Here is a 24358-nt window from a genome sequence, read left to right on the forward strand (position 1 = left end):
AAAGTATCTATGAAAACACATACACAAAAATGAGTGCTGGTCAACCAAGAACTGGACCATAATAAACACCTTCTCTTGATCCATCCAACATCACCTCCTTTATTCTGGTAGCAGTATAGATAGTAATGAGAGCAGGACCTCAATTTAGTGACAACAAGTAATTTTAGTTACATACATTTTGTACAGAGAGCTTAACAACACTGGGGATTTGCTGACTTGCCTTTATTATATAGTGAGTGCCTTAAGGACAAGATTCCGTCTTCTTAGAGTTGCATCAACCTTATCAAGCACATACCTGCTGGCAAAAAGCCTTGTGCAATATTCAGCACCCAGTGGACACCAAGTGAAAATTAACTGATGATGATGAATTATACCAGCTTTTAAGCTGTCACTTGATCCCAGTATATAACAACCTTCTTGAATAAATCAAGCAACAGTTTAGTATTCAGTACCATTATAAACTTCATCCTTCACCTTCATGAGTCTAGGGAATTGCTGTAAAAGCATAATATGAGGATAGTGGAGTTATAGAAAGGATTCAGAAATTCTCTGTTATAACAAGGGAATTAAAGATTAAGTTACAGATAGCATAGTATGTATAGGGAAATTCATCAAAAATACTAGTTAAGTGACCTTTTTCAAAGCAGCAGGAAAAAAATCATTACCAAATTATATATCTAAAAGTTTTTCCCCCTCCCAGAATAAAAGTAAATCCAACTTAATATATAAGTAAAACTGGTATCTCCTTGAGGTTAGAGCAGTGGAAATGCAGATAAAATCTCAGAAGATATGGAATTAGGTAGAGGAAAGTATGAGTTGCTACCTGAACATTTAAAAAGAAAACTTATTTCCAGTAGCTTATTCAAGGTAAATCAGAAGAAAAGTAAATTTTGTTCCTATGAATTCCCCAGAGCTTTAGTACAGCTCACAACTTTCAAAGGTCATTGGCGAGCATTTGTTATTAGAACAGTTTTTCACTCTTCAATAATTTCCTTCAAGATACGGTCTGACACAAAGAAACCTCTGTGCTTTAGTCCTAATAACAATTCTCATTATAAAGTTTTTCTGACATAATTTGAAAATTTAGGAATCCAAGCAAAGTTTTAAGAATTGATTCTAAGACAGGGATGGTCTTAATTATCATGTCCAACCTTAAATAAGTAAAAATAAAACTATTTGCTCATTATTCTCATCTTGTCTTTTCCTAAGATGAAATCTCTCCCCCCAGCCTCATTACAGGGCTGCTTTAAAAATCTTAGGAATGTGAATTTTAGATTCTTGTCTTCATCAATGTATCAAGGACATTTTAACCTCTGTGGGAATGTTACCCAAACATAAACACCAGGAAGTGGCTAAACACTAAGGAACAAACTCATTAACTATATTTAAATATTAATAGGAGTAAGACTATTTATACAAACATTTCTTCCTCTAATTTTGCATTTAAAACCCACTAAAACTATGGCTGCAAACTAAAGTTATTATAAAATATTTGTTGAGTATGTGCTTTAGTGCCAGCAACTGTTCTTGGCATAAGGGATATTACAGTGAACAAAATTTACAAACACCTTGTCCTCACAGAGCTTACAGATATTGATTATCTCACATAACAAGAAAGATGGGGCATCTCTAGCATGATTAATTTTGCAGTTTCTGTATCTTCACTGTCATCCTCGGCATGTCAGCTTTCCCATCTGACTATCCCCCTCATAGTTATAAGACTCTCTGACACAGCTCCAGACATCACATCCAGAGATGATTACAGCCTTGAAAAAAGATGGTACTCTTTCTAACCATCTCTTTCAGAATACAAAAATTCCTTTCCCAGAAACCCTCCAGGAGACATCTCATTGGTCAGCACTGGGTCACATGCTGACTCCAAAGCTCCTTTTTCTCTGCCCCCAGAACAAAATTTGTTTCAAAATCTGCCCTCTCCAAGAACTATAAGCAACTCTGTAGCAAGAAACATGTCATTCATTTAATTGTCCCTCAATGAGCATCTAAGTGCTACATCCAAGTGCCCAGCACTTCTGAGTATCTGCTCCAGCACCTAGAACAGTGGTCACTTAGAAAAATCAATGAAGGAATGATAAAAGAAAAGAATAATAATCATTCTACAGCTCATAATTTCAATCATTTAAATAAATCTTAATACATACATATTGTTTACCTAGAAAAGTAAACAAGGGAAACATAAGCACAACTGCCTTTTCCCACCCCTCCCTGATAATGACTTCTATTTAACCTAGATGAATTTTATAACCTCTAGCAAGTATGTTCATCCTCCAAACCCCCACAACTATGTAATTTAAAAACCAGTTATTATTTGTAATTCAACTGAATTGGAAAAATGATAATGTCGAATTTATTCATCACCACAGATCTCATGTTAATTTCATCAACATTTAGAAGATTATTACTCTATTTCCAACAGTAGACAAAATGTTATAAATAACGAGCTATTAAAAAACCAACAACTTAAAACTATAAGAGATCTTAGCACTTGAAGAAAAAGAGTGGGTAGAAATGCTTATTATATATAAAATATGTTTTGTATGTGTTACTCATTCTTTTACCAAATATTTATTGAACATCTACTATGCATCAGATACAATGCTAAGAGGTAAACTAAAAAGATATTAAACATGTAACTAACAAGTAATAAAAAAAAATATACAATCTGAAATTACAGTAACGCTATAAAAGAAAAGTATTACTATCAGAAAGAATAGTAAGGCAAACTATTTTGGTTTGGATAGCTAGGAATGTCACTTAATAGAGACCTGAGGGGAAGGGGCCCTCAAAGAGAATTAGTTACCAGGTTTCAGGCCAGACTAACACCACAAGCCAAACCCTAAAGTGGAAGGAGTCAGCACATTTATTGGATTGTTGTAAAGCCAGTGTGGCTAGATAATGTTCACATGACCATATATTTATTGCCCAATTAAAATTATAAACATTAACAAATATATTATAAAAATCATGAAATGTGCTTCTCTAAACCCTTCCTGGCAATATTCTTCCAAATATTGTGCTTCTTTATCATATAAGCTATTACTATAATAAATTATTTACTTATAAGACCACTCTCAGTATAACTGACCAGAAGTTGGCTTAAATAATTACAGTCAATTAAGACATTTCCAATAAGAGTTCTTAGGAAGTTACATAAAAGGACAATCTATTGTATGTAACTGTAAACCACAACCACAATTTGAAATATTAAGAAACATTTATAGAAATCTTATAATTACTTTCCAAAAAAAGAAACACATCCATTTCTCTGCAATGTACAAATCTATATATATTGAAGTTGTGTAAAAATTGTTCTGAGGCTAGGGAAAATAGCATTAATTATTGGATGTTCTTTAACAGTAAAATGAATGGTTGTGAGGGAATCTGTTCAGATTTTAGAAATCACTCTATTTTGTATTTATCTTCATATTTTTTATTCCAATTTCATAAATCAGATTCCTATATTCATTTAAAACACAATTCTCTACCAGTAGCTCTCAACCTTTTTCCAACTCCACAGGGTTTATTTGAACAATACACGCCCTTTAGTAATACCTTGTATGGTTTCAAAAAATATACTCCCTCTCCAGGGATTCTCTTATCTCTTGCCTTGCATATTCCCCTGGAGAATCATAATCCTAATACTGAAACCACAGATGGGTAGAATGCCCACCAAGAACAATTTTTATCATAAAGGTAAATTCTTAGGGGAGAACAAAATGAGCAATTGGACAGTGAACTGAATAAGTCTGTCTACCTGGGGCCTTAAAAATTGCTATTAATTTCCCGTAACTATTTTCTATTAATATAGCCTTTCAAATACCACAAAAACCACATTGTGGTTCAAATTGCAAGTGGTAACTGCATATTCTCATTGATAATCAAAGACCGTTTTCAAAAATATAGCCTGCTTCTGCCACTAACTACCTGGGCATCTTTGAACAAACTGTTTACCACTTTCTGCTTCAATTTGTCAACTAAAAAAACACAGAGGTTGAACACACTGATCTCTAAGGTACCTTCCCTAACTTTCATATTGCAAAAGTATAGGTTGACAATTCATTGTCAACATGTAGAAAAACAATCTGGAAGGAATCAATGTTAAGCACCCACTTTGTTGGGGCCTTGGAATTTAGAATCTAAGCCACTTAGATAATATCTATTGACATACTTATTAAAATTTTCTAGAGAAAGAAGTCTAAGAGGGTGGAAGGTATGACAACATTAAATAGAAACATTAATTGGGGAAAAGATTAACCCGAAGGAGTGATAATAGTCTTTGAGCACTTTTCTGTCCACCTACAGCCAACAATTACTAATTTAACAAGGTTCATAGCCCTATGCCCTTAGCCAGGTGTCAGGAGCTCAGGAAGGCTACTAGTAACAATGGCAACCTGTGTGAAGTAAGTTTAAATTGCTTCCATGTCTTTTCAAAATTGGAATATTAGTGAACAAAAGAGAATATGGAAATAAATGTTTTTCTCTATTCGTCTGTGATATCTGGATGATGACCATCAATGTTTAAGGGAAAAAGAGGATTGGGACTGTGTGTGTCTCCTCATTCAGGCGGCTGATTTCACTGAGCACCCTGCAGTCCGTATGCTACTTGCTTCCATGCTCTGCCATGCCAGATTCCCAGGGTCTGGAGCATCCCTGGTTTAAATTCTTCAGAGAATCACTTTCTGGTGCCTTGTGAGGGTCAGAGTAAGAGTAACATGGCTGCTTAGATTTGGGGGTAGGAGGTCAACTGATGTTCTAAATCTTCTGTACCTAAACTTTCAAACTACATTCTTCTCTAGTCTTAAATTTATCCCAATTTCCAACTGTCCTTATGCCTCTAAATTTGAGCTTTTTGGTATAGTACCATATTGTGTCTCATTAGCATTTAGGTTCTGACTTCTCAGTGCTACAAAGTCAGTTACTATTTCTCCATATACTTTCCATTTTCAAGAAAATACTTAACATCTATGATTCACCATTGTTTCCTTTTCTGTTCTCTCTCTCAAGTTTAAGTCTTTTAAAAATTATTACTCACGTACTATCATTAAGTGTGATTTCTTAAAAGAATGGAATATGAATATATGTTCAATATCCCACGTTGAAGAAAAACTTTTATTTCTTCAACAACAAAGAACTCAAGAAAATTTGGCAGCATGTTAGTTGTTAAACATGAGTGGTTGGTACACTGATGTTTGCAATATTCTTTTATATATTTTATTGTTTACTTTAAATATCTAACATACTCCATTATATTAGAATTGGAAATTAATTTTAATATAAAGAAGGTTCTAATGAGTGCAGTGTTTCATTTATTTCCTCACGTTTTTGTGGGAAACTCTTTTGATGTGTGTGATATTTTTAGTTTTTAGGATCATATAAAAGAGACTACCATATGAATATTCAACTTTTCCCCCAAGCTCATGGATAACCAAGGAGAGAAAATCTAAAGGGTCGTGCTCTACTTTTCTCTGCTAGGTTCTCCGTGTAGTATTCCTGGATTAGCCTGGCAATGCAATTAGAGAAGAGGTCTCACACTTGCCAAGGTATAACTCAGGGTGATACTGTACTTCTTCCTTTAACTTAGATATCAGTTATTCTCATCACTTTGTATCACTAATATCCATCTAGACACTTATACTTAATATTCCCATTTAGGTTTTCATGCTTGACCCTTCACCAGCCTCATGAAGTAGTGAGGGAAGGGAGTACCTCCACCTATATTCTGAAGATGCAAAGGTTGAAACTGTAAGATGAAAGTGGCCCAATGCCCCATGGCTAGTAAATTTTAGACAGGATTAGAATCCAAACTGTAGCACTTCACAACTCACAGTATTTTGTTTATGTGTCTCAAAAACTCAGGAGTAGATGGTAAACAGTGTCCAATACAAACAGCCTTTCTCATAGCACTAGTGTTGTATGCTGCTCCTTTACTGTGTCTGACCAGGAGCCTCATTCTTGTCAAAAATGGAGCCGGCTAACAAGTAAGACAAGCTTTTGGCCATTATTTCTTTTCAGTTTTCCTCCAAACATTTGGGTTTTTTTGGATTATTTTGAACACGGGAGTTAAGCTAATTGGCTTGACACATGTTACCTTCTTGTACTTAAAAAACCCACCACGCTATGTTTGTACCTGTCGTCTGTGACATCTTCAGTTCTTCTGAAGTCTTCATACATAATCATTAACAGTAAGTGAGATTTCAGTGGTTAGTTTGCAAGGCCTACTAGAACGGATTGCATCAGGTCTAACTGACTGGAAACTCTCTCAGTTGAAGCAGCCCTTATGAAGAATTATGAAAATTAAGTTATCTGAATAATACTAATTTTCCAAGGGACTGAGTTTTAATCTTTTTGCCCCCAAAATACCATAAGGATTAATTGGCACTGGAGATATATGTAATAATAAGCCTCTCTTAGAAAAAGACCATCCACAAATATTTCCACATTAATATGTAAAGAAGTGAAAACACCATTGTACCAGCAATTAAAAAGGGAAAAGAATAAAACCATCCCCCAAATGTTTAAGATCATACTTACTCCCCAAGAAATGCTATTCTAGGACTATAAACTACCCATAACTACCCATATATTCAATTCATTATAGTGTTTCATATGCTAAAATGGACACTAAAATATGTCATTATTACTGACCAAACTAAAATCGCATCTATTCAGCCTACCAGAGCTGTAGATTCTGAGCTTAGTTATCTTATTTTGTTTTTTAGGTCCAAAAAGTAGTAGTTGGGCTTTTGTTAGTTTTTAGTTAAAAAAAAAATTAAGTGCAGAAATGATCACTCCCACACATTTGTGCTCTTTGCACGTTACATTTGCACTCTTTGAACTGTTCCATTTATATATTTTTATTTTAACACTGTAGATGTCATCAGAAAAACAAACTAAATTAAAGACTTCTTCCCAGTGAGTGTTATAACAAACCCCTTGTTTACTTTAGGCTTAAAGGGGACAAGGAACTGATCATGTACCCAGTGTTTATCCAAATAAACAAAGTTGAGAAAGATGCTGAGCCAGGAATAATAGAATCCTTGGCTAAGTAATAGGCTCTGTTTCTCAGGAAAAAAACTTGAACATATTTAAGGTAACAATGATAAACTGCACCAATTTCAGCGTGTAAAAGATGAGAAGACACGGTATTTTGTTTATGTGTCTCAAAAACTCAGGAGTAGATGGTAAACAGTGCTTGCATGTGATTTTATACTGCATATACTGTGTATATTATAGACTATTTTCCATGATAAAACTGGAAGCTTTGATAGAACTCCCTCAAGGTGAGAATGATCAGATATTCTACAATGCAAGAAGAGTTTAGTTTGGAATATTTATTCCTGGTAGCAAAGTAATTCCTTCTAAAGAGGCAGTTTTTTCACTTTTACTTAATAAAATCAATTTATTCCAAACTCTGTTCCTCCCTAATAATATATTTATTTCACAATTGTAAGTCATCTTACTCTGTGAGTGCTGATTTTTCTGGAGAAGATTCATTATTCAGTGTTTTGTAAATGAATAACTCTTAATAATGAAATGACCAAATCCTTTTAAGTGCTTAAATACTGTGATACTGATTATTATTATACAAGCAAATGATTACTATTGTTTTATTGGCTGCAAACAATGGTGCCCACAGTTATAAAGAACTAATGTTTTCCCAGCAGGCATATAAATATACATTATTCCTCTTCTTTTAGTAACTACTCCTAAGTGAGCAAACTATAAACTTTTTTATACAGTAAGAATGGTTTAAAACTGCCCTTAATAAATCTTCTTAGTGTTATGCTATATTTCCATACCATTGAAAGAAATAGCTGATATTGCACAAAGTTCTGAAATACCCTGTTCTCCAAAGTATATGCTTCATCAGCAATTTATTTTAACATCCATATCTCCCTCACAAAGGGAATTCAAACTAATTATGTATTGTCCCAAATGCCTAGATACCACTGACACTATATGAATTTATATATTATTCAAAAAGCTGATTTTTTTTTTTACTTATTAATATGACTCTTAGGTAAACTTTATCTGTATTATAAGAGATTGCTTCACTCCAAGAACAAACTTTAGCTATAATAGTTAGGGAAATATCCTTTCCAATATATCTACAGGCACTTGATTGGAAAGCTGCTTGTTCCAGAGATGTTTAACTGAAAGAGACAGCTTACTCCAGTTCTAGACAGAGTGAAAAGAAGATGAAAGACGGAGACATTTAAATTCTTCAGAAAAACATGCAAAGGATTTTTATTCTTTTTTTTTTTTTTAAATATATCTTTATTGATTTCAGAGAGAGGAAAGGAGAGGGGGAGAGAGAGAGATAGAAACATCAATGATGAGAAAGTCATTGATCCGCTGCAGCCCGCAACCCGGGTATGTGCCCTGACCGGGAATCGAACCCTGATCGCCTGGATCCTAGGTCGATGCTTAACCACTGAGCCACACCCGGCCGGGCAGATTTTTATTCTTAAAAAATTGACTCATATATAACATAAACCTTGATTTTGGTTTAATATATCAATGTTCCTAATATAATAAAATAATTTCTTATAGCTATATCAAGTTTTAGATTTTAAAGTCATTTCATTGTGCCACCAACCTCATTGTGCCATTTAACGAGGCTACAAGTACAAATTATAATAGTTTCTCTTCCAATATTATAAAACTTAAATTAAATGTATAACTTCATACCACAAAAGGAACAGCAGATGCTAAAATTATCTTTCTTTGAATGAGACCAAGTTTTCATGAGGGCAATGAGTAAATAGTTCTGAAAACTAAAAAGCTCTTTTTCTAAGATATCAAGTATATATTAATAGCAGGAGTTGTCTTGAATTTATCACAGCAAAGGTGAAACTCTGAAGGAGTATAGTACATTGCAATTTTCCCAACTTTTTTTTTTACCCAACACAAAGGCAGGCAGGATACAGTCACGTCATTAACAGTGGTAGAATGGCAATAATTTCCAACTAGGGAAATGTACTATAATTTTGGGTTTTAAATTAGGCAATAATTTGGAGAAAATACCAACTTTCTTGTGAATTTAATGCAATCTCTAGGAGACCATAACCACAAAGTCTCTACTCTTCCCTCTTGATCTGAGTCTCACCCTTGATCTGAGACTCACTGCTGGATAATCAGAATATTAGCTATGTAGCAGCAGACCAGCTGCTTAACTTTTCTGAGCTCAGTGTCATCTATAGATAATACTTATCCCATCTGCCTCATAAAGTTGCTGATAGGCCAAGTTAGATCATCAATTTGAAAATTTTCATTATAAAAAGCTCTAAGTAATAACACTGCTAATATTACTAATAAAAAGCATCCTTTGATATGAATGAACTGTAGACTGAGAAAATTAGCTCCTTAAGAGAAGCAAAGATACCCAATCCACTTATTAAAGCAAATTACTACAGCTTAATCAATTCAAAGCTGTCAGTCTTTTACAGAGAAGCTAAACATAGTCAAAAGGTACAGATTTTCATTTATTCAACAATTAACACATAAGCATTAGGAACAAACTCTGCACATGGCCTTGGGCTATACACTGTGCAGGCTAGAGAGCTGAATGAGACGCCAATCCTGCCTCTAAGGAGCCTTCAGTTCAGTGACAGAAAGAGGCCCATCACAATGTACACTATAATTTTGAAATTAACGGGTCCTTTAGGAGAAATAAAGTTAAACACTGTAAGTCCAGATGAGGGGGAAATCACAGAAGGCCTGCTCATGTGTCAGGAGATGTGAAGAGACAAGTAACATGAGTACTTGAGTGAAGCTTGGGAGAAGGAAAATACTGGACACATAGTGGGAAGAGCAAGGGATACATTTTAACTATGGCAAAAGTTGATAAAGGGAAGTAGTAGAGGAAAAAGCACAATTTCTTTTATTCCCAGAGCCAATCATTCAAAATAGTCTACTGAAAGTTTATTGTGGTCCTGGAATGATGCTAACTGCTGAGGATGCAACTTAAAGCCAGGAGACATTAAACATATGATAGTAAAAATAAAATTTAAAATTGTGACAATGGCTAGGAATGAAAGGGTTCTATGAGAAATAAAGAAACTCATTGTAGATTGAGAGGTCTGGGCTTGGAGGGAGACCTGGTATGCAAAAGTCCAGAGACAGAAAGAAACTCTGGGCTAGAGAAGCAGAAAGAGGGAGGAAAATGGCAGAAGAGGGATGAAAATTCAAGAACTAAACACGTCCTATCAAATGCTACAGAAAGAGTGAGGACTAAGAGAGGTCACTGGACAAATTGAGAAAAGCGATATATCAAGTTCAAAAGACTATTTTAATTGTATTTAACCCTTGCAGGGCAGAGATCAAGATGGGCTAAGGTATCAGCCATGTACCTCAGAATCGTTGTTAACACATCCATGTACCCAGGAGCTATTGTTAATATAACTTTATTAATATAACTTTATCTCAGTGATAAAGGAATGAGAATATAATCTGAGTCTTTATAAAACCGTGTCATAAAATCAAAAGGCAACAATGGACCAAAAGAGGAAATCAACTAGAAATGATAATACAGTGTAATAGAAATGACCCGGTTAAGATTAAAGAACACACATTTATACTAGAGCTAACCCTCCTGTTATATAACATTTTTTCTCTGTGATCCACAACCCTTGGAACCTCAATTGAGAAGACTTTTGGTGTGGTCTGTTACTTTTGTTGCGGCATAAGCTTGGCAGATATGGCATAAGGTCATAAAATTTAGGGAGATAATGAAGGATCATCGTAGGTCCTCCTAGATGGTCATGAAAAAAAAAAAAAAAAAAAAGGAGGTGAAGTTAAGAAGGAGATAAGTTAATATGGGGAAAAAAACAGAAAATTAGGCATAATTATTAAATGAAAGAGCAGGAAAAATGAGAAAGTAAATTTCTGATTTCAAAATCTTAGAATGGAGCACATCTCTGTGATAACAAGGTCCAAGGTGTGCCCAAATTTGTAATACGGCTTAAGTAAAATAAATGTAAGGTCTTTAGAGTTAAAGAAGGCAAGAATCAATGTGATTTTAAAGAAATGTTTGAAAATCTACATCAAACACTGGGAAGTCTTGATTTAAAGGACAATTAAATACTAGTTAGGGATCAAATAGGTTATGATAGATGGAGGAGAAAGCATGAATAAAGAGTCAAAGCAACATCACACTCAACACCCTTCACACAATGACTGACTCATTAATTTAAGGTTCTGCCATTTGATTTTCAGTGTTCCAAGGGAATTAATGTACTTCCAACACCCCTTCACATCAACTTTCTAAGGTACTAGACTGGCAACTAGGCTCAAATTTAATGTTGAAATAATCAGAAAATCTTGTAGCCTGAAAATGTACACCCCACCTTGAAATAGTCCAAGCAAATTTGGACTTTATGGTAAAAGTCAATATTATTTAAACCTCTGTAAAAATAGTTTTATCACACACACACACACACACACACACACACACATATATTTCCCTGGGAAATAATATTTGAAATTTAATACAAAAATAATTCCTTTTGTTTAAAAATTAAAAGGCAAGTTTACGCATATTTAAATAAAAAATACTGAATGGCTTTGGTTTCTTTCAAAATGTAAAGTCAGAACAAAAATCAACCATCTTAAACTGGCTAAAATAAAAAATATCGAATACCTAAATCTGTAAGAATATGGGTTTAATTTTACATTTCTAATAGTAAATGTTCATATTCAGAGCTATAAGACTTTTGAAAACTTACTGAATATGAAAGAAGTGCAATAAGAACCAAACTTAAAGGAATAGTAGAAAAATGATAATTACACATGATCACATCATTCAGTGGGTGTGTTATTGTCACTGCTACTGCCTACATTATTACTCACCTTTGTGATTATGACAGCACCTTTGCAGGCTGAAGGAATATGGAGAATATAACCTGCAAAGCTAGGCCTCTACACAGATGATACGTTAATATCTTTTTCATAAAGACAGGAATGATAGACAGCATCCACAGATGATATGTATGGTCTTTTAACAATCACATCTGCATGAAACAATTATATGTGACAATTTGAGATGGAGGGGATCTTTTTTCCCCTTAAATTTCCCAGTTCTCAGAACCATAGAAAATGTATTTAATTAAATAATGTTCCACAGCAGAACTAATTTCTCCACTCACTCTCTTCTCGGGTTCACTTAATGCAATTTAACCCTCTAATATCAGCACTGGGGGTTTTAAAAGAGATTTCTCTGACTTTTGTGTGCCTTGCTGCAAGAATTCAGGAATCTGGGAAGAATCCAGCTTTCAGTGGAACATGGCTTTACCACCAAGTCCTGAAGGACTCCTTGAAAGAAACACTGGGCAAGTAGTAGTATGGATTCTCAGCTGTGCTATGGCAAAGGAATAATGAAGCTTCTGAAAAGAGTGGAGAGGGACTTCTACCAATGTTCCCCATTCTGATACATCCCCTCACCCTCCCTACTAAGCCTGTGGAGCAGACACAGTCTCACCCCTTCTGTGGCAGGGTAAAAGCAGAAACCACTACCTTCAAGACTTTGCCACATCAAAATTGTTCCATATAGCTATACAAACCACTTATGCTTGTGACTAACAAATCAACTGATTTGCCAAATCCAGAAAGAACTCCTTCATTCTTGAATTTCAGGAACTTACTGAAAACAATGATAAAATGGGTGCAAGGAACTCTTTATCAGAACTGAATCCCCACTCCCTCAATGCCTCCAGCCAGCGTTAGCTTCTTAGTCATAAGTGTTGTGTTAATGCTTGCAAGGGCCCTGAAGTTTGTTCAATGCTCTGCTCTTGCCATCATAAAATCCCTAATTTTTTAACAAGAGGCTCTGCATTCTCATTTTGCACTGCTCTCCACCTCCAAAATTATGTAGCTGGTCCTAACTTCTGCAGAACCTGAAGGAAAATAAATCTCCTGGCTTACCCATGACCTGAAATATTTCCTACAGGTGACTGGGTTTTAATGAGGCTTTGAGAAGCTGGGCTTCACTCTGATAATCTTTGCTATATAGGAGAATTTTCTCTTTAAAATATTATTGCTTTTAATATAATAAAATTTCACCTCATGGGAAAAAAACTGACAATATAAAAGAAAGTATACAGAACATTAAGTGAAAGTCTTATTCACCAATATGTCTCCAATTTCACATAACTCCCTAGAAGAAACTATTGTGAAGCGACATCACCCATGAAGAAAAATCTTAAATACACGTACACACACACACTGATATATATCTGTTCTAAAAATCCCAATCTTGTATGTACTTAACTAAGTGGTGAGGCTCTGTTAGAATAGTACAATAAAGAAAACCAAGGGATTCAAACAATATATATTATTATTCATTCTTTTCAGGATCTTCAGCTCTAGAGAATGTCAAATTACTATTCCACTAATCTTAGGGCAAAGCAACAAAGAACTGGTTGGCTTCTAAATCATTAAGGTTTAATGAGGAATTCAAGCGTTTCAGATACATACACACATACACACACACAAAAAAAAAACAAAACAGATAAAGCCCCAGATTTCCCTCTTATTGGTCATGTTGATTTGGGGAAACATCTGGATTTCTGTTTCCCCACCTGCTAAATATGGTAATTTTTATGAAGCCTCCAAAACCTCTTCCAAATCTAGCACTCTAGGATAAAAGAGGCTATTTCATGACCATACCTTGGGCTTAGTCCTCACCTGGGATTGTTCCACCTCAGAAATCTTAAATTCATGTTTTTAATTCTCATAATCCATTTTCTCTTGTCCCATTCCCTTACTGTATCTACACTTGTTTGTTTCTTAAAGAACAGAAATCTTTAGGGATTGTTAGCCCCTTTGGATTTTTTTTTATTTGTAAATATCCTTCTTGTGTTTACTTCCTTCTCTATCCATCTGATGTCTACCGCCTCTCACTGCAAACTTTCTTTGGACAATGTCCTTAAACACTTTGCACTATTGTCCTTTCATCACAACTACCACTTGCCCAAACTAAAAATCTTGGCCTCCTATTCAGCACCTGCCACTCCCTTACCCCATATGTCCTACTGATTGTACCCCACAGAAAGCTGAATCCACTTACTTCTTGCAATCCTGCCATTACATCAGTCCAAGACACCTTCCTTTCTCAGCTGGATTAATACAAGTCTCCCACCTGGGAGAACTACTTTTAGTTCTTTCTGTTCTTGTTTTCTAACAATTGCAAGAGTAATCATTCTAAAATATAGCCAAACTACACTATAAGTTTAAGATGCTACTCCCTTCAACACCTTCAATCTTCAGTTAACCCTTTGTTAACAGATTCTTTCCCTCCCATCTCTCACTCCTTTAGGTATCATCATAGATGCCACTTCCTACAGAGACCCCTCTCTGACCCCTCCTTCTTGAGTGTGAACATACAGCATCCTACACTTCCCACCGTAGCACTCATAACACTTATTACCATTTCAAGATGAGCCGTCTGTCTCTTCCACCAGGCTGTAAACTCTGAATGCAGAGACTATACCTGTAATGTTCATCACTGCGTCCCCACCATAACACTGTGTAAGCACACTCTAAGTACTCCCTCTACTGTAAGTGACTTCTGATTCAGTTTTCAAAGTTACATTTTGACTGCTAATCCTGAAAGTTCAATATAACAACATATTCTCAAAAAAAAAAATTATGTGCAAATTCATAGTGTTCAGATCCAGGAAATCTGAGGTTTGAGAACTAAAATTATCTAGACCACAGCATTTATGGTCTTAATCACTGAATGTTATTTATTCCTTCTGTGGTTAGCAGATTCAGAGTGATCTCAAAACTAATTTCCAGGCCTCAGCTTTTCCCTGAGGCTCAAAGAACTCTCAAATGGGAAAGAATAAATCTGGTTATTTCACTGAGTCTTCATCCACCACTTGTACTTCAATACCATGTAATCTCCCCCAATAAAGATCAAACAATTTTAGGAGTATCAGGAAGACACTGCAAATCTTTGACGAAGTGTAGAAAGATGTAGATTGGAAATTGAATGAGTCATGGTGCATGGTAACAGTGAATGGTAAAGTAATAAATGAGAATAATAATATTAAAAGTAATAAGAACAATAGTAACATACACTGTACTTTATAGTATACAAAGCATTTAAAAAACAATTTAGAAAGGCAGAGAAAGATATGAGAAGGAAGGAGGATGGGATGGTAGGGAGTAAGCAACAGACGGAGAAATGGAGAAGAGATGGAACTAAAGTAGTCTCTAACTTTTTTCTTACAGGTAGGAAAGAAAAGAAAATAAGAGCACAAACTCTCAGTAAAGTGTCATTCCTACCCACTTCCGTAGGCAATGAATGTTATCCAAGAGACTGCTATCAGTTCATGGAGAACTCTTCAGAATAGCCTTACCAGTGAATAGCAGTCAAAGGGCTTGATTGCTTTAATTCCATTAGGTCACCTACAAAAACTGAAACATGACATGAAGGAACCATATGTGGCTTGGGAGTAAGATTAAGGTTAGAAGGAATAAGAAGAAAAATGTAGTGATTTAGAATCTTTGTCATAGGACCTTAAAGTCTGAAATAATAGAAGCAACATGTGTAAAACATCTCTTCCCTCCCTTCATTAATTCAATACACTTAAGTCATCATTTATTAAATATAAACCATGTAGTAATCCACTGTGCTGACTATCTGTCGTGGAAGTAAATATCTATCAAGGGTCTCAGAAATACCTGGTCTATGTACCCACCATGTCTAGATATATAACCCAATAGAACGATGAAGGAAATCATATATATATATGTATCTATACATATATATACACATATCTATACACATACACACACACACACAAACCTTAAAACTGATATTTGAGCCCAAGAACAATAATAATGAAAACTGATATTCATTGAGTATTTGTTCTACTAATTAAGTACACAATATGCATTTTCTTATATAATCCTCAAAAATCACAATGGGGTATAAAGTATTAGTACCTCCACCTTAAAAATGAGGAAGTAGAGTTCAAAGACATTAGGCAACTTGCCCAATACTTGTAGTAATAAGGCATCCAGGGTCTGAATCTTGGAAATTGGCTTCTATTAGTCTCCAGAACCCTAAACTTAAGATGTCCAAAAAAATAAATAAATAAAGATGGGCAATGGTTCTCTCCAGCTTCTTGGGCAGAACCCAGATGAGCCTGTAACGATGCATTCTGAGAAAGAAGTATGTCAGGAAACTTGAGCTTCATTCTAGAACACAGCTTAATGGCAGTCTTTGATCAACAAGATAAATACAGGAAGCTATCAAAAATGGCTTATGATTATCCACCTAACTCTGAAACCTCACCATGAGTTTAATTTTGGAATAATTGATGGTTAAAGATTCCTCTGTAAGAGCAATAATCAAATAATCTGAACCACAGCCACATAACTGTTTGGTCAGCATATTGAAAAGCAAAATTGTCCTAAGAAATAGAGAAGGAAAATATACTGAGATGAAAGTCACATAACTTAGTCCCAAGATGGGCTTCCAAAATGAATGAGCATGAAGTATTAGGGAAAGAATCTTAGATTACCTAAGAAATGTAACACAAAAGCTACATCTCCCAGTCTTACTGGGTGGTACTTATCTGGTGGGGGATATTTATAGTCTCTTTTATATAAAGTTAATTCTAAAGAAAACCAAATAATACTTAGTGTAATGTTCATTCAAACATGAGAGCCACTGAAAAATTTAAATCCCAACCTCTCAGTGTTCTTTTCTTACCTTCAAAGTAAGAAGCGTCGTAACTATATAAATTATACACCTGACTATCTGCCTTTCTTTCAGTATGTTGCACAGAGAAGGCATTCCCTAAAGTGATGAAATGGTATTCATTAAGGAGTGACCAGTGGTAAGCTGGCAAAGGCTAGGAAAAGAAATAATAATATTTCTAACAATGGAGCTTGTTGATGTTGAGAGGAAACAGAGGATGCCAAGAGGAAGGTTTCAAGTAGTAGGATGAGTGAAAAAACATGATGCATTGGCTCCATAAAAAGGAGGCAAGTGTGAATTAGAGAAAGAGGACGTGCATGCTACTACCAATTAAGTGCTTACTATTATGAGAGCTAAAAACTCTTCAAAATGAATAAATGGGTTAAATAAAATGGGGATTACCATTTAAATAGAACATTCTAACTTTGCTTCAAATCTTGGGAATTCTACAAAATCACAAAGGAGAGAATTAAGTGAACAAAATAGTTTAATTTAATGGGAAATTTATTTCAGAAGAGCAGCTAAGGAAAATTTCTGCAGTTAAGTAATGACATTTTGAATTAGGAGACATTTATATAAAAGCAATGTCCAAGGATAAAGTTAAACAGTAAGAATTTTCAGAAAGACCTAGAAAAACCTGAGCCAAAGACCTGAGGCACTTTAGAAAGAGGTACAAAGAAAATGTAAGCTTGCTCTCTATAGGAAATAATTAGTAGAATTTGACCTATATAAAGGAAAATACTGCACATGCCTATGAGTAGAAGCAAAGGAAGACAAACACACAAACACACAAACATTCCTTCCTACTTTAAAAATACCCCCAAAGACTGAGATCATAATGTTACTTTTGTTCCTTTTCTAGTCTAATTAAAACATGAATTGTTGCCTATTGCCTATTATCAGTTTATCCATATTATGGGTTAAATAGAAAAATTAATATTGAGGGTGCCATTTCTCTGCAACATTTATTTAACTAAGTCAGAGGCACAGTGATTATTAAAACAAGGCCCAGCTCCAAATTATGTACTGTATCATATAGGCTAATTTGACAAAAAAGCCAAAGTCTTAACTAGTGTTCCCACTGAAAGATGTCTTTATAAACTCTAAAATGTAATCCCCATTCCAGAAATTAAATTATACAGCAAAATACTTTCTCAGAATATGAAAGCCTTGTAAACTGTAAAAAGAATAAAAATTCATAATGAAAAATAAAATCTTTCTAATTATAATTTCTAATTATAGTTTTCTCACAAAACTTCAAGTTAGTTTTTCTTTACTGATTTGATTTAGGTTTTTTTGTTTTTGTTTTTTGAACAAACGTGAGTGGTTAGGATTGTCGTTTTAATTTAAATTTCATAAGAAAGAGAATCACAATGCACATTCCATGACCAGATTGTATGTGTGGCCTATTTATTCAAAATGTTTGATTCCACATGGATTACTTCTCTTTTATTTATAGCTTCCAGAAAGAATTCTAATAAATTAGCAACTCAAGGGCAACCAATTAGGAATCTAGGCCCTGAGAGCACAGTACCTCAGGTCTGCTACCTGCAATGTTTTCTAGAAGGACCAGGGAAGGCAGACAAAGCCTGAAGTTCTGTGTGGAGCAGGAACCAAGTGTGAACCACAAGTGAGTTGTCTACTGAGGTCAAGGTTAAAGTTCACAGAATAATTTGGAAATTATTCTCAGCTTGGATCTCCTTTATGAGGCCTGAGAATACACCCTTTAATTAGAATACAATTTCCAAAGCAGCCACTCCCTTGACTTTCCAGAGCTCAGTTATTCTCAGAAAAGTAAAAACAGCCTCATCATACTGACAGCTAACAGTCCCCTATAAATTATGCCTTAAATGTCCAACAAAGAAGGCAGCAGGCATCCGGAAAAGAAGATGTTAGCTGTCAGCCCTCACTAACCACTCTCAAGAATAGATAGAGGAAAAGAAGTCATATTAAACAGAGCCAATGTCCTTCACTTCTTGCTTATGCAGCTGAGCTGTCCCATGGAAATTTGGAAAAAGAGTGGGCTGTACATTTGAAATTGTTCCCACACCCCAGCTGGCCTCATTTTTCTGCCGATCCCTCCATCCAATTAACCTCACAGTATAGTGGGAACACTAAAATCAATTCCAAGAGAGCCACTGTCCGCCTCTTCCATGGTACTCAGAGCTCCACACAGGACTCCTGGAATGGGAGCCAGTCTGATCCTGACTCACCACAGGCGCTTCCCTCTTCCCTCACGTAGCTCTGAGCCAGAGCCTTCTTCCTAGGGCCTACTGTTATTATAAAGGATTTAGTGGGCCCCAAAAATGGGTTAGATGTTGAACCAAGAGGAAAACACACATCTCCCTAAATGCAGAGTTAAGAGACACAAACATTAAATTATATGGAGATGGCCAAATACTCTACAAAAAAGACTGAAGAAGGAAATTCAGGCAGATTTGTAGCATTTCATATTAGAGAGACAGAATAGCAGAAGCTATCACAATATCAAACTTTCAAATGCTATCCAGACTTGTGAGTTGGGTTTAAAAATGACATAAAGTTTTCCATTTCAGCAAATCCAGATATCAAATTTTTCTGTAGACCCAATAAAATTTCCTTTGTCTAAAAAAGTATGACCAGGAAAATAACAAAAATATAGTTTTTGAAATTTGTTAACAGAGTTTAGAGCCCAATGTCACCCACAAACATTTGGAAATTCTTGCCAGCTTATTATTCCTTCAATGCATATTAGTAGGAATCTAGACAGTTGTCCCCAAATGCTCCAGTGTACAGGCCTTATCATTATCTCAATAAAAAAAAAACACAAAAAAACGATTTCATGCAATTTACAATATTTTTATCACTGTACATTCAATCAATATTGACAATAGAGTAGTTTTTTTAAATCTATTCCCTTTAATGGTATGAATTCTGTGACTAAAATAAGTTTCATCAAATAGCACAATATTTTTTTAACACATTAAATATGATTCTCCAAATCCTTATGCAATAGTGCTTGTATTTTGTTTTTTGTCTTAAGAGTTCTTATTCACGTTTTCTTTAGTGTGGGCATTGGGAAGGGAGAGCAGGGAACTAAATCAATTAAATGAAACACACACACTTAAAATTCTGTGACTATGGAAAAAAAAAAAAAGAGAAAACAATCATGCTAACCAAGGTGGAGAAAAATTTGTTTCTAAGACCTCTTCTAGCTCTAACTCTTTGGTTGATTTGATTCTCTGGAAAAAGCTATATAAATCTTGCTCCTCACTAATTTCTGAGCCTAATTTCCTTCCCATTCCATTCTCTAAGGCAAAAGTTTTTTAAAAAGTGGTTCTAAAATTAAATTAAAACAAATTCACTTTTAGGGTTTTTGTTTTAAATCTTGAAATGCCCTTTAATAGTGTTTTTATTGTTATTTTATGTTTTCTACTACGTTGTTTTTTTTCCTTTTTCTGCTTTCTTCAGTTTGGTTTTCAGTTAAGGACAGATAATGGGCCTTCTCAAGAGGAAAAGAAACATTCAGAGATTCAAAGTAAATGTAATATGTAACACAAAAAAGGGTCTATATTATGAAGATTATGAAGTTGTTTGAACTGAACAATTAAATTTAAAAATAATGTTAGATTTCCAGAAAAGATTTCTTTTTCTCTGTCCATTCTGGGAATAGAATAAGACATAAGACATGGCAACTTGATTATCATGAATGAGAATTCCAAAATATATACTCCCAAGTTTTTCCAGATGTGGCATAGCAGTGATCTTTTATACATTTACTACAGAAAACAATTCATTATATGGTACATTTATCTTGATGCCACCTGGGGGAACTTAGTGACCAGACCCTAAGCTCCAGAGGAAAACTTAACAGGAAATCAGCATTCTGAATAACACACAAAAGATACTGCTATTTCCAGACACTCCCAGAGTAAAATGAAAATATGCCAAGGCTTTCATATACATTTTACACAGTAATCTTAGGAAGAGGAAGAGAATTTAAAAAAAAAAAAAAAAGAGTGATAAAAATTTTAACTGTAAAAAAAAGTTTGGAATCATTTGGCTTAAAAGAACAGGGACCAAAATCGAATTATGGAAGTACTTATTGTCCTTTAGCTCTTTTTAGTTTCACAGTACACTTAGAATTGTCTGACTTTCACTTAGTCACTGCTCGAGAAGGAAATAAGTTTTGTCTAAATCTGAGAACTGAGTCCAAAATGTACAGGTCAATAAATTATTTTCTACAGAAAGAATGAAAACTGACAGAGTGTTATTTATATCCTTGTTTTAGCCCTATTATTGTAAAATTCTCCGGAAAACACTTTCAGATAAATTCTGAAAACTCTGATTTATAGGTTTTTCAACAAAACGATAATGGTACAATTAACTCAGAGCATATTATCACAGTCATATTCCCAAACCACTGCAATTTTCTCAAAAGTACTTACTTCTGATGAGTTCATCATCTGAATAATTTCCCCAGATGAACTGGTCTTGCATCTCTCCATGTGTGAAGCACCTATTGGTGGCTTGAGTTATATCTCTCTCAGTATTTTCTTTTGCACATTTATCTGAATAAAAAATATATATATATATATATTTATTATCATTAAATGTTGCATATCTTTCTCATTTTATAGATTATTTTTTCTAAATGCTTCTCTAAGTCTGCCAAAATTTAAGAAAATGGGAGCAGTATATCTATTGGCTGTTGCATACATATTGACTCAATTACTTATTTATTAAGCACCTACTACATGCCTAGCATTGAAGAAACAGAGATGTTTACAATAAAAATAATCTGTCAAGATTACCTTAAACAAATCATTGGAACATGGCAAGTGATCTGCCATGACAGAGAAATGTGGAAAGGTTACATCAAGGATGAAAATGAATAAGTCCTTACATGTAGAGGGTGGGAGTAGCAGGGAAAGCACCAAAGGAGAAGAGACTCCAATGGTGGGTAGAAATGAAAGACTGAAGTTGAATGAGAATTGAGGAGGTACAGAGTTATCTTTATAGAAACTTGGGAAAGAGTCAAGGATTATGTTATAAATTCTCAGAGAGGAAGGGTGTTTAGGATGAGGGATCTATACGGGGTTCTAAGGGGGAAAGCCAGTAAGTAAGGAAAAGGAACAGCTTATTGGAACCATAACTCAAGCAAAAAGTAAACTATAACACAATGTATGTTATGAGAGGTCCAGGGCACTAAAGGTGTTCAATGGTCTTTAAAATATTAGAGGGAATTCTAGAAGTAGAGATGGGAGAAAAGCCATTCCAGGTGGAAAAAGTGTGGGCAAACTCCAATAGCAGAACTGGGCAACGGTTCCAACTCTGGGGTGAAGTACTTTACGAGGGATTAGGAGATAAGATAGTAAAGGTCTGAATAGACATAGAATGGGTATTTTAATGTTAAGGTGAGAAATCTGGATCTAATTTAAAAGCAAGATAAGTAAGCAAAAGTAGCCATTAAAGCTTTATGAATTTCCCAATCAGAGCTATGCATTAGGAAGATTAATAAATTTGTATACACTAGTGGTCCTGAATCCTGACTGCACTTTAACTCACTCTGGTGGCTTCTTAAAAAACAGATTTCTAAGCCCAATCACCAAAGATTCTATTTCAATTTAGGGCAGGAGTGCTTAGGTGATTCCACTGCACTTACATCCTTGAGAACCACTGGAGAATGGGACTAACAGGGAGAAAATAGTAATGGGGGGGAAAAGGAGACTTGGAATAGTCCAGGTGGAAGTTGCTGAGAATTTAATCAACTGGATAATAATATGGGAAAGGGGGTAGATGTGAAAAAATAACTAGAGGTTTGTTTGCAGATAATCAGGAAGGTGGGATTAGAAATGACTGAGTTCTCTTAGTGTGGATTTGACTGAGGAACCGTGGAGACCAGGAAAATAATTTATTAAATATATATATATATATAGACACACACACACACACACACACACACACACACAAACAGTAGATGTTTAGGCAGTGACCTAGGCAATGGAGATACAAAGAATTAGGAGATGCAACCTAGGCCTTCATGGAATTTACAGTCTAGTGGATGAGTTTAGTGTTGGACACTTGAATTTGCAAATCACAAATGAAGTTATAGCTAGAAACAGTCATCTTCCTAAACTTGATTGCTAAAGCCGTCCAAATGACTAGGATGACCAAAGAGTGAATATGTGAAAAGAAGTGTATCAAGTGGGGTATGCACAATTAGAAAAGATCAAAGAAGGAAGAGAAGCTAGATGATGTCAAGCCATGGAAGCAGAAAATAGATTTAAACAGAAATTGTTAGTCAACTGTATTAACATTTCCATTGGGAGGAAAAATTTCTGCACATGTACCATGAAGATTTCACAATTGAAAAATTCTGACATGAAACACATTTTAACACATGGAAATAGAGGAACACCAATGTAGGACTAAATCCAGAGGCTAAAAACTCCAAAAAAATAGGCTCTTCAATGCTTAGTGTTTTTAGAAAGCAAATTCATATTCAGATAGCAGTAAAATATAAAACAGAAGCATGCTAAACCAGTATGTTCTAGATTTATGTAACATTTACTCAGCATTATCACAGAGAAATGTAATTTTCCTGAGATGTGTTATTTTCAATTAAAATCTTTACTTTTTTAAACAACTCCAGATATCTTTCCATTGCTAGTCAACTCAAGGCCTTTCTGAGATTATCAACAGAAAAGACTCAGAAAAGACTTTTATATAAACTCACTCATACACGTGAAATCTCTCAGGAGCAGTCAGTCCAACATTACTTGCTTCTACTGTTATGTAGCTGACTGCCGCCAGGTGTCATGCTAGTAGGCTTAATTCAATTAGTAACTTTAATTGAAGCTGAATGAATTAATTATATAATTTTGAGCTGTTCATGTATAATTCCATTAAAATTAATTCATGATACCAGGGCATTACGAAGCATTGCTGACTAAAAGAAAATAGGTATGAATAAAGCCTCTAGACACACTTGACTTACATTTGAATCATGTCCAATACTCAAGTGCTAAACAGAGGACCTCTCAATTCTCCAGTGAGTAAATGAAATTGTCACACAGATTTAGGAGTGACCCTCTATTAAGAGGAAAATAAAGTTCTTAATGCTCTAAATATTTATTAAGAAACAGCTTAATGTGTTGGTTTTTTTTCAGTTTCCTTATTTGTGAAATTCTAGGATTAGCTGATCCCAGAATCCTTCTCAAATTAAAATCTACCATTCTCATTCTCTATCTTATTATGTTCAAGAAATAATAAATTCTATGTGATTATCACTAAATCACAATCATCAGTCTAACCAACTCTGCCTCCTTTGAAAACTAAATGTCTTGGCTCAAAATTTGGTGTCAGGCTTTTGCTATAATCCACAGCACTCAGCCCAAAGCAAGGCTCAGAAGAGATTCCATGTAGAAAATTTAAATTGGCCATTGCCAATTCTCCAGTCTGTAAACTAAACTTCTGTGACCATTTGGCTGTTCTATGACTTTCTAATACATGTTCATTATTTTATGAACATCTCTTTAATATTTAAGAAATATCTATATGGCAGCCTCATAAATGGTGCACAGTTACATCTAACATTGAAGAAATGCATGGAGAGCGAGCAAGATTTAATTGGTAAACAACTGTAAG

General features: G+C 34.8%; 1 protein-coding gene across 2 annotated transcripts in view; it reads right to left on the minus strand.

Moving 5' to 3' along the window:
* The window catches only part of MDFIC (MyoD family inhibitor domain containing), a 99529-nt gene that overhangs the window by 57418 nt on the left and 17753 nt on the right, over positions 1-24358 (minus strand). For both annotated transcript variants that reach the window (XM_016221662.2, XM_016221663.2), the window contains one exon: positions 21157-21279. In XM_016221662.2, coding sequence (XP_016077148.2) covers positions 21157-21279 — 123 coding nt within the window. The remainder of the gene's footprint in view (positions 1-21156; positions 21280-24358) is intronic.

This window comes from Miniopterus natalensis, chromosome 10, assembly GCF_054644295.1.
Source record: "Miniopterus natalensis isolate mMinNat1 chromosome 10, mMinNat1.hap1, whole genome shotgun sequence".
Lineage (NCBI taxonomy): Eukaryota > Metazoa > Chordata > Mammalia > Chiroptera > Miniopteridae > Miniopterus > Miniopterus natalensis.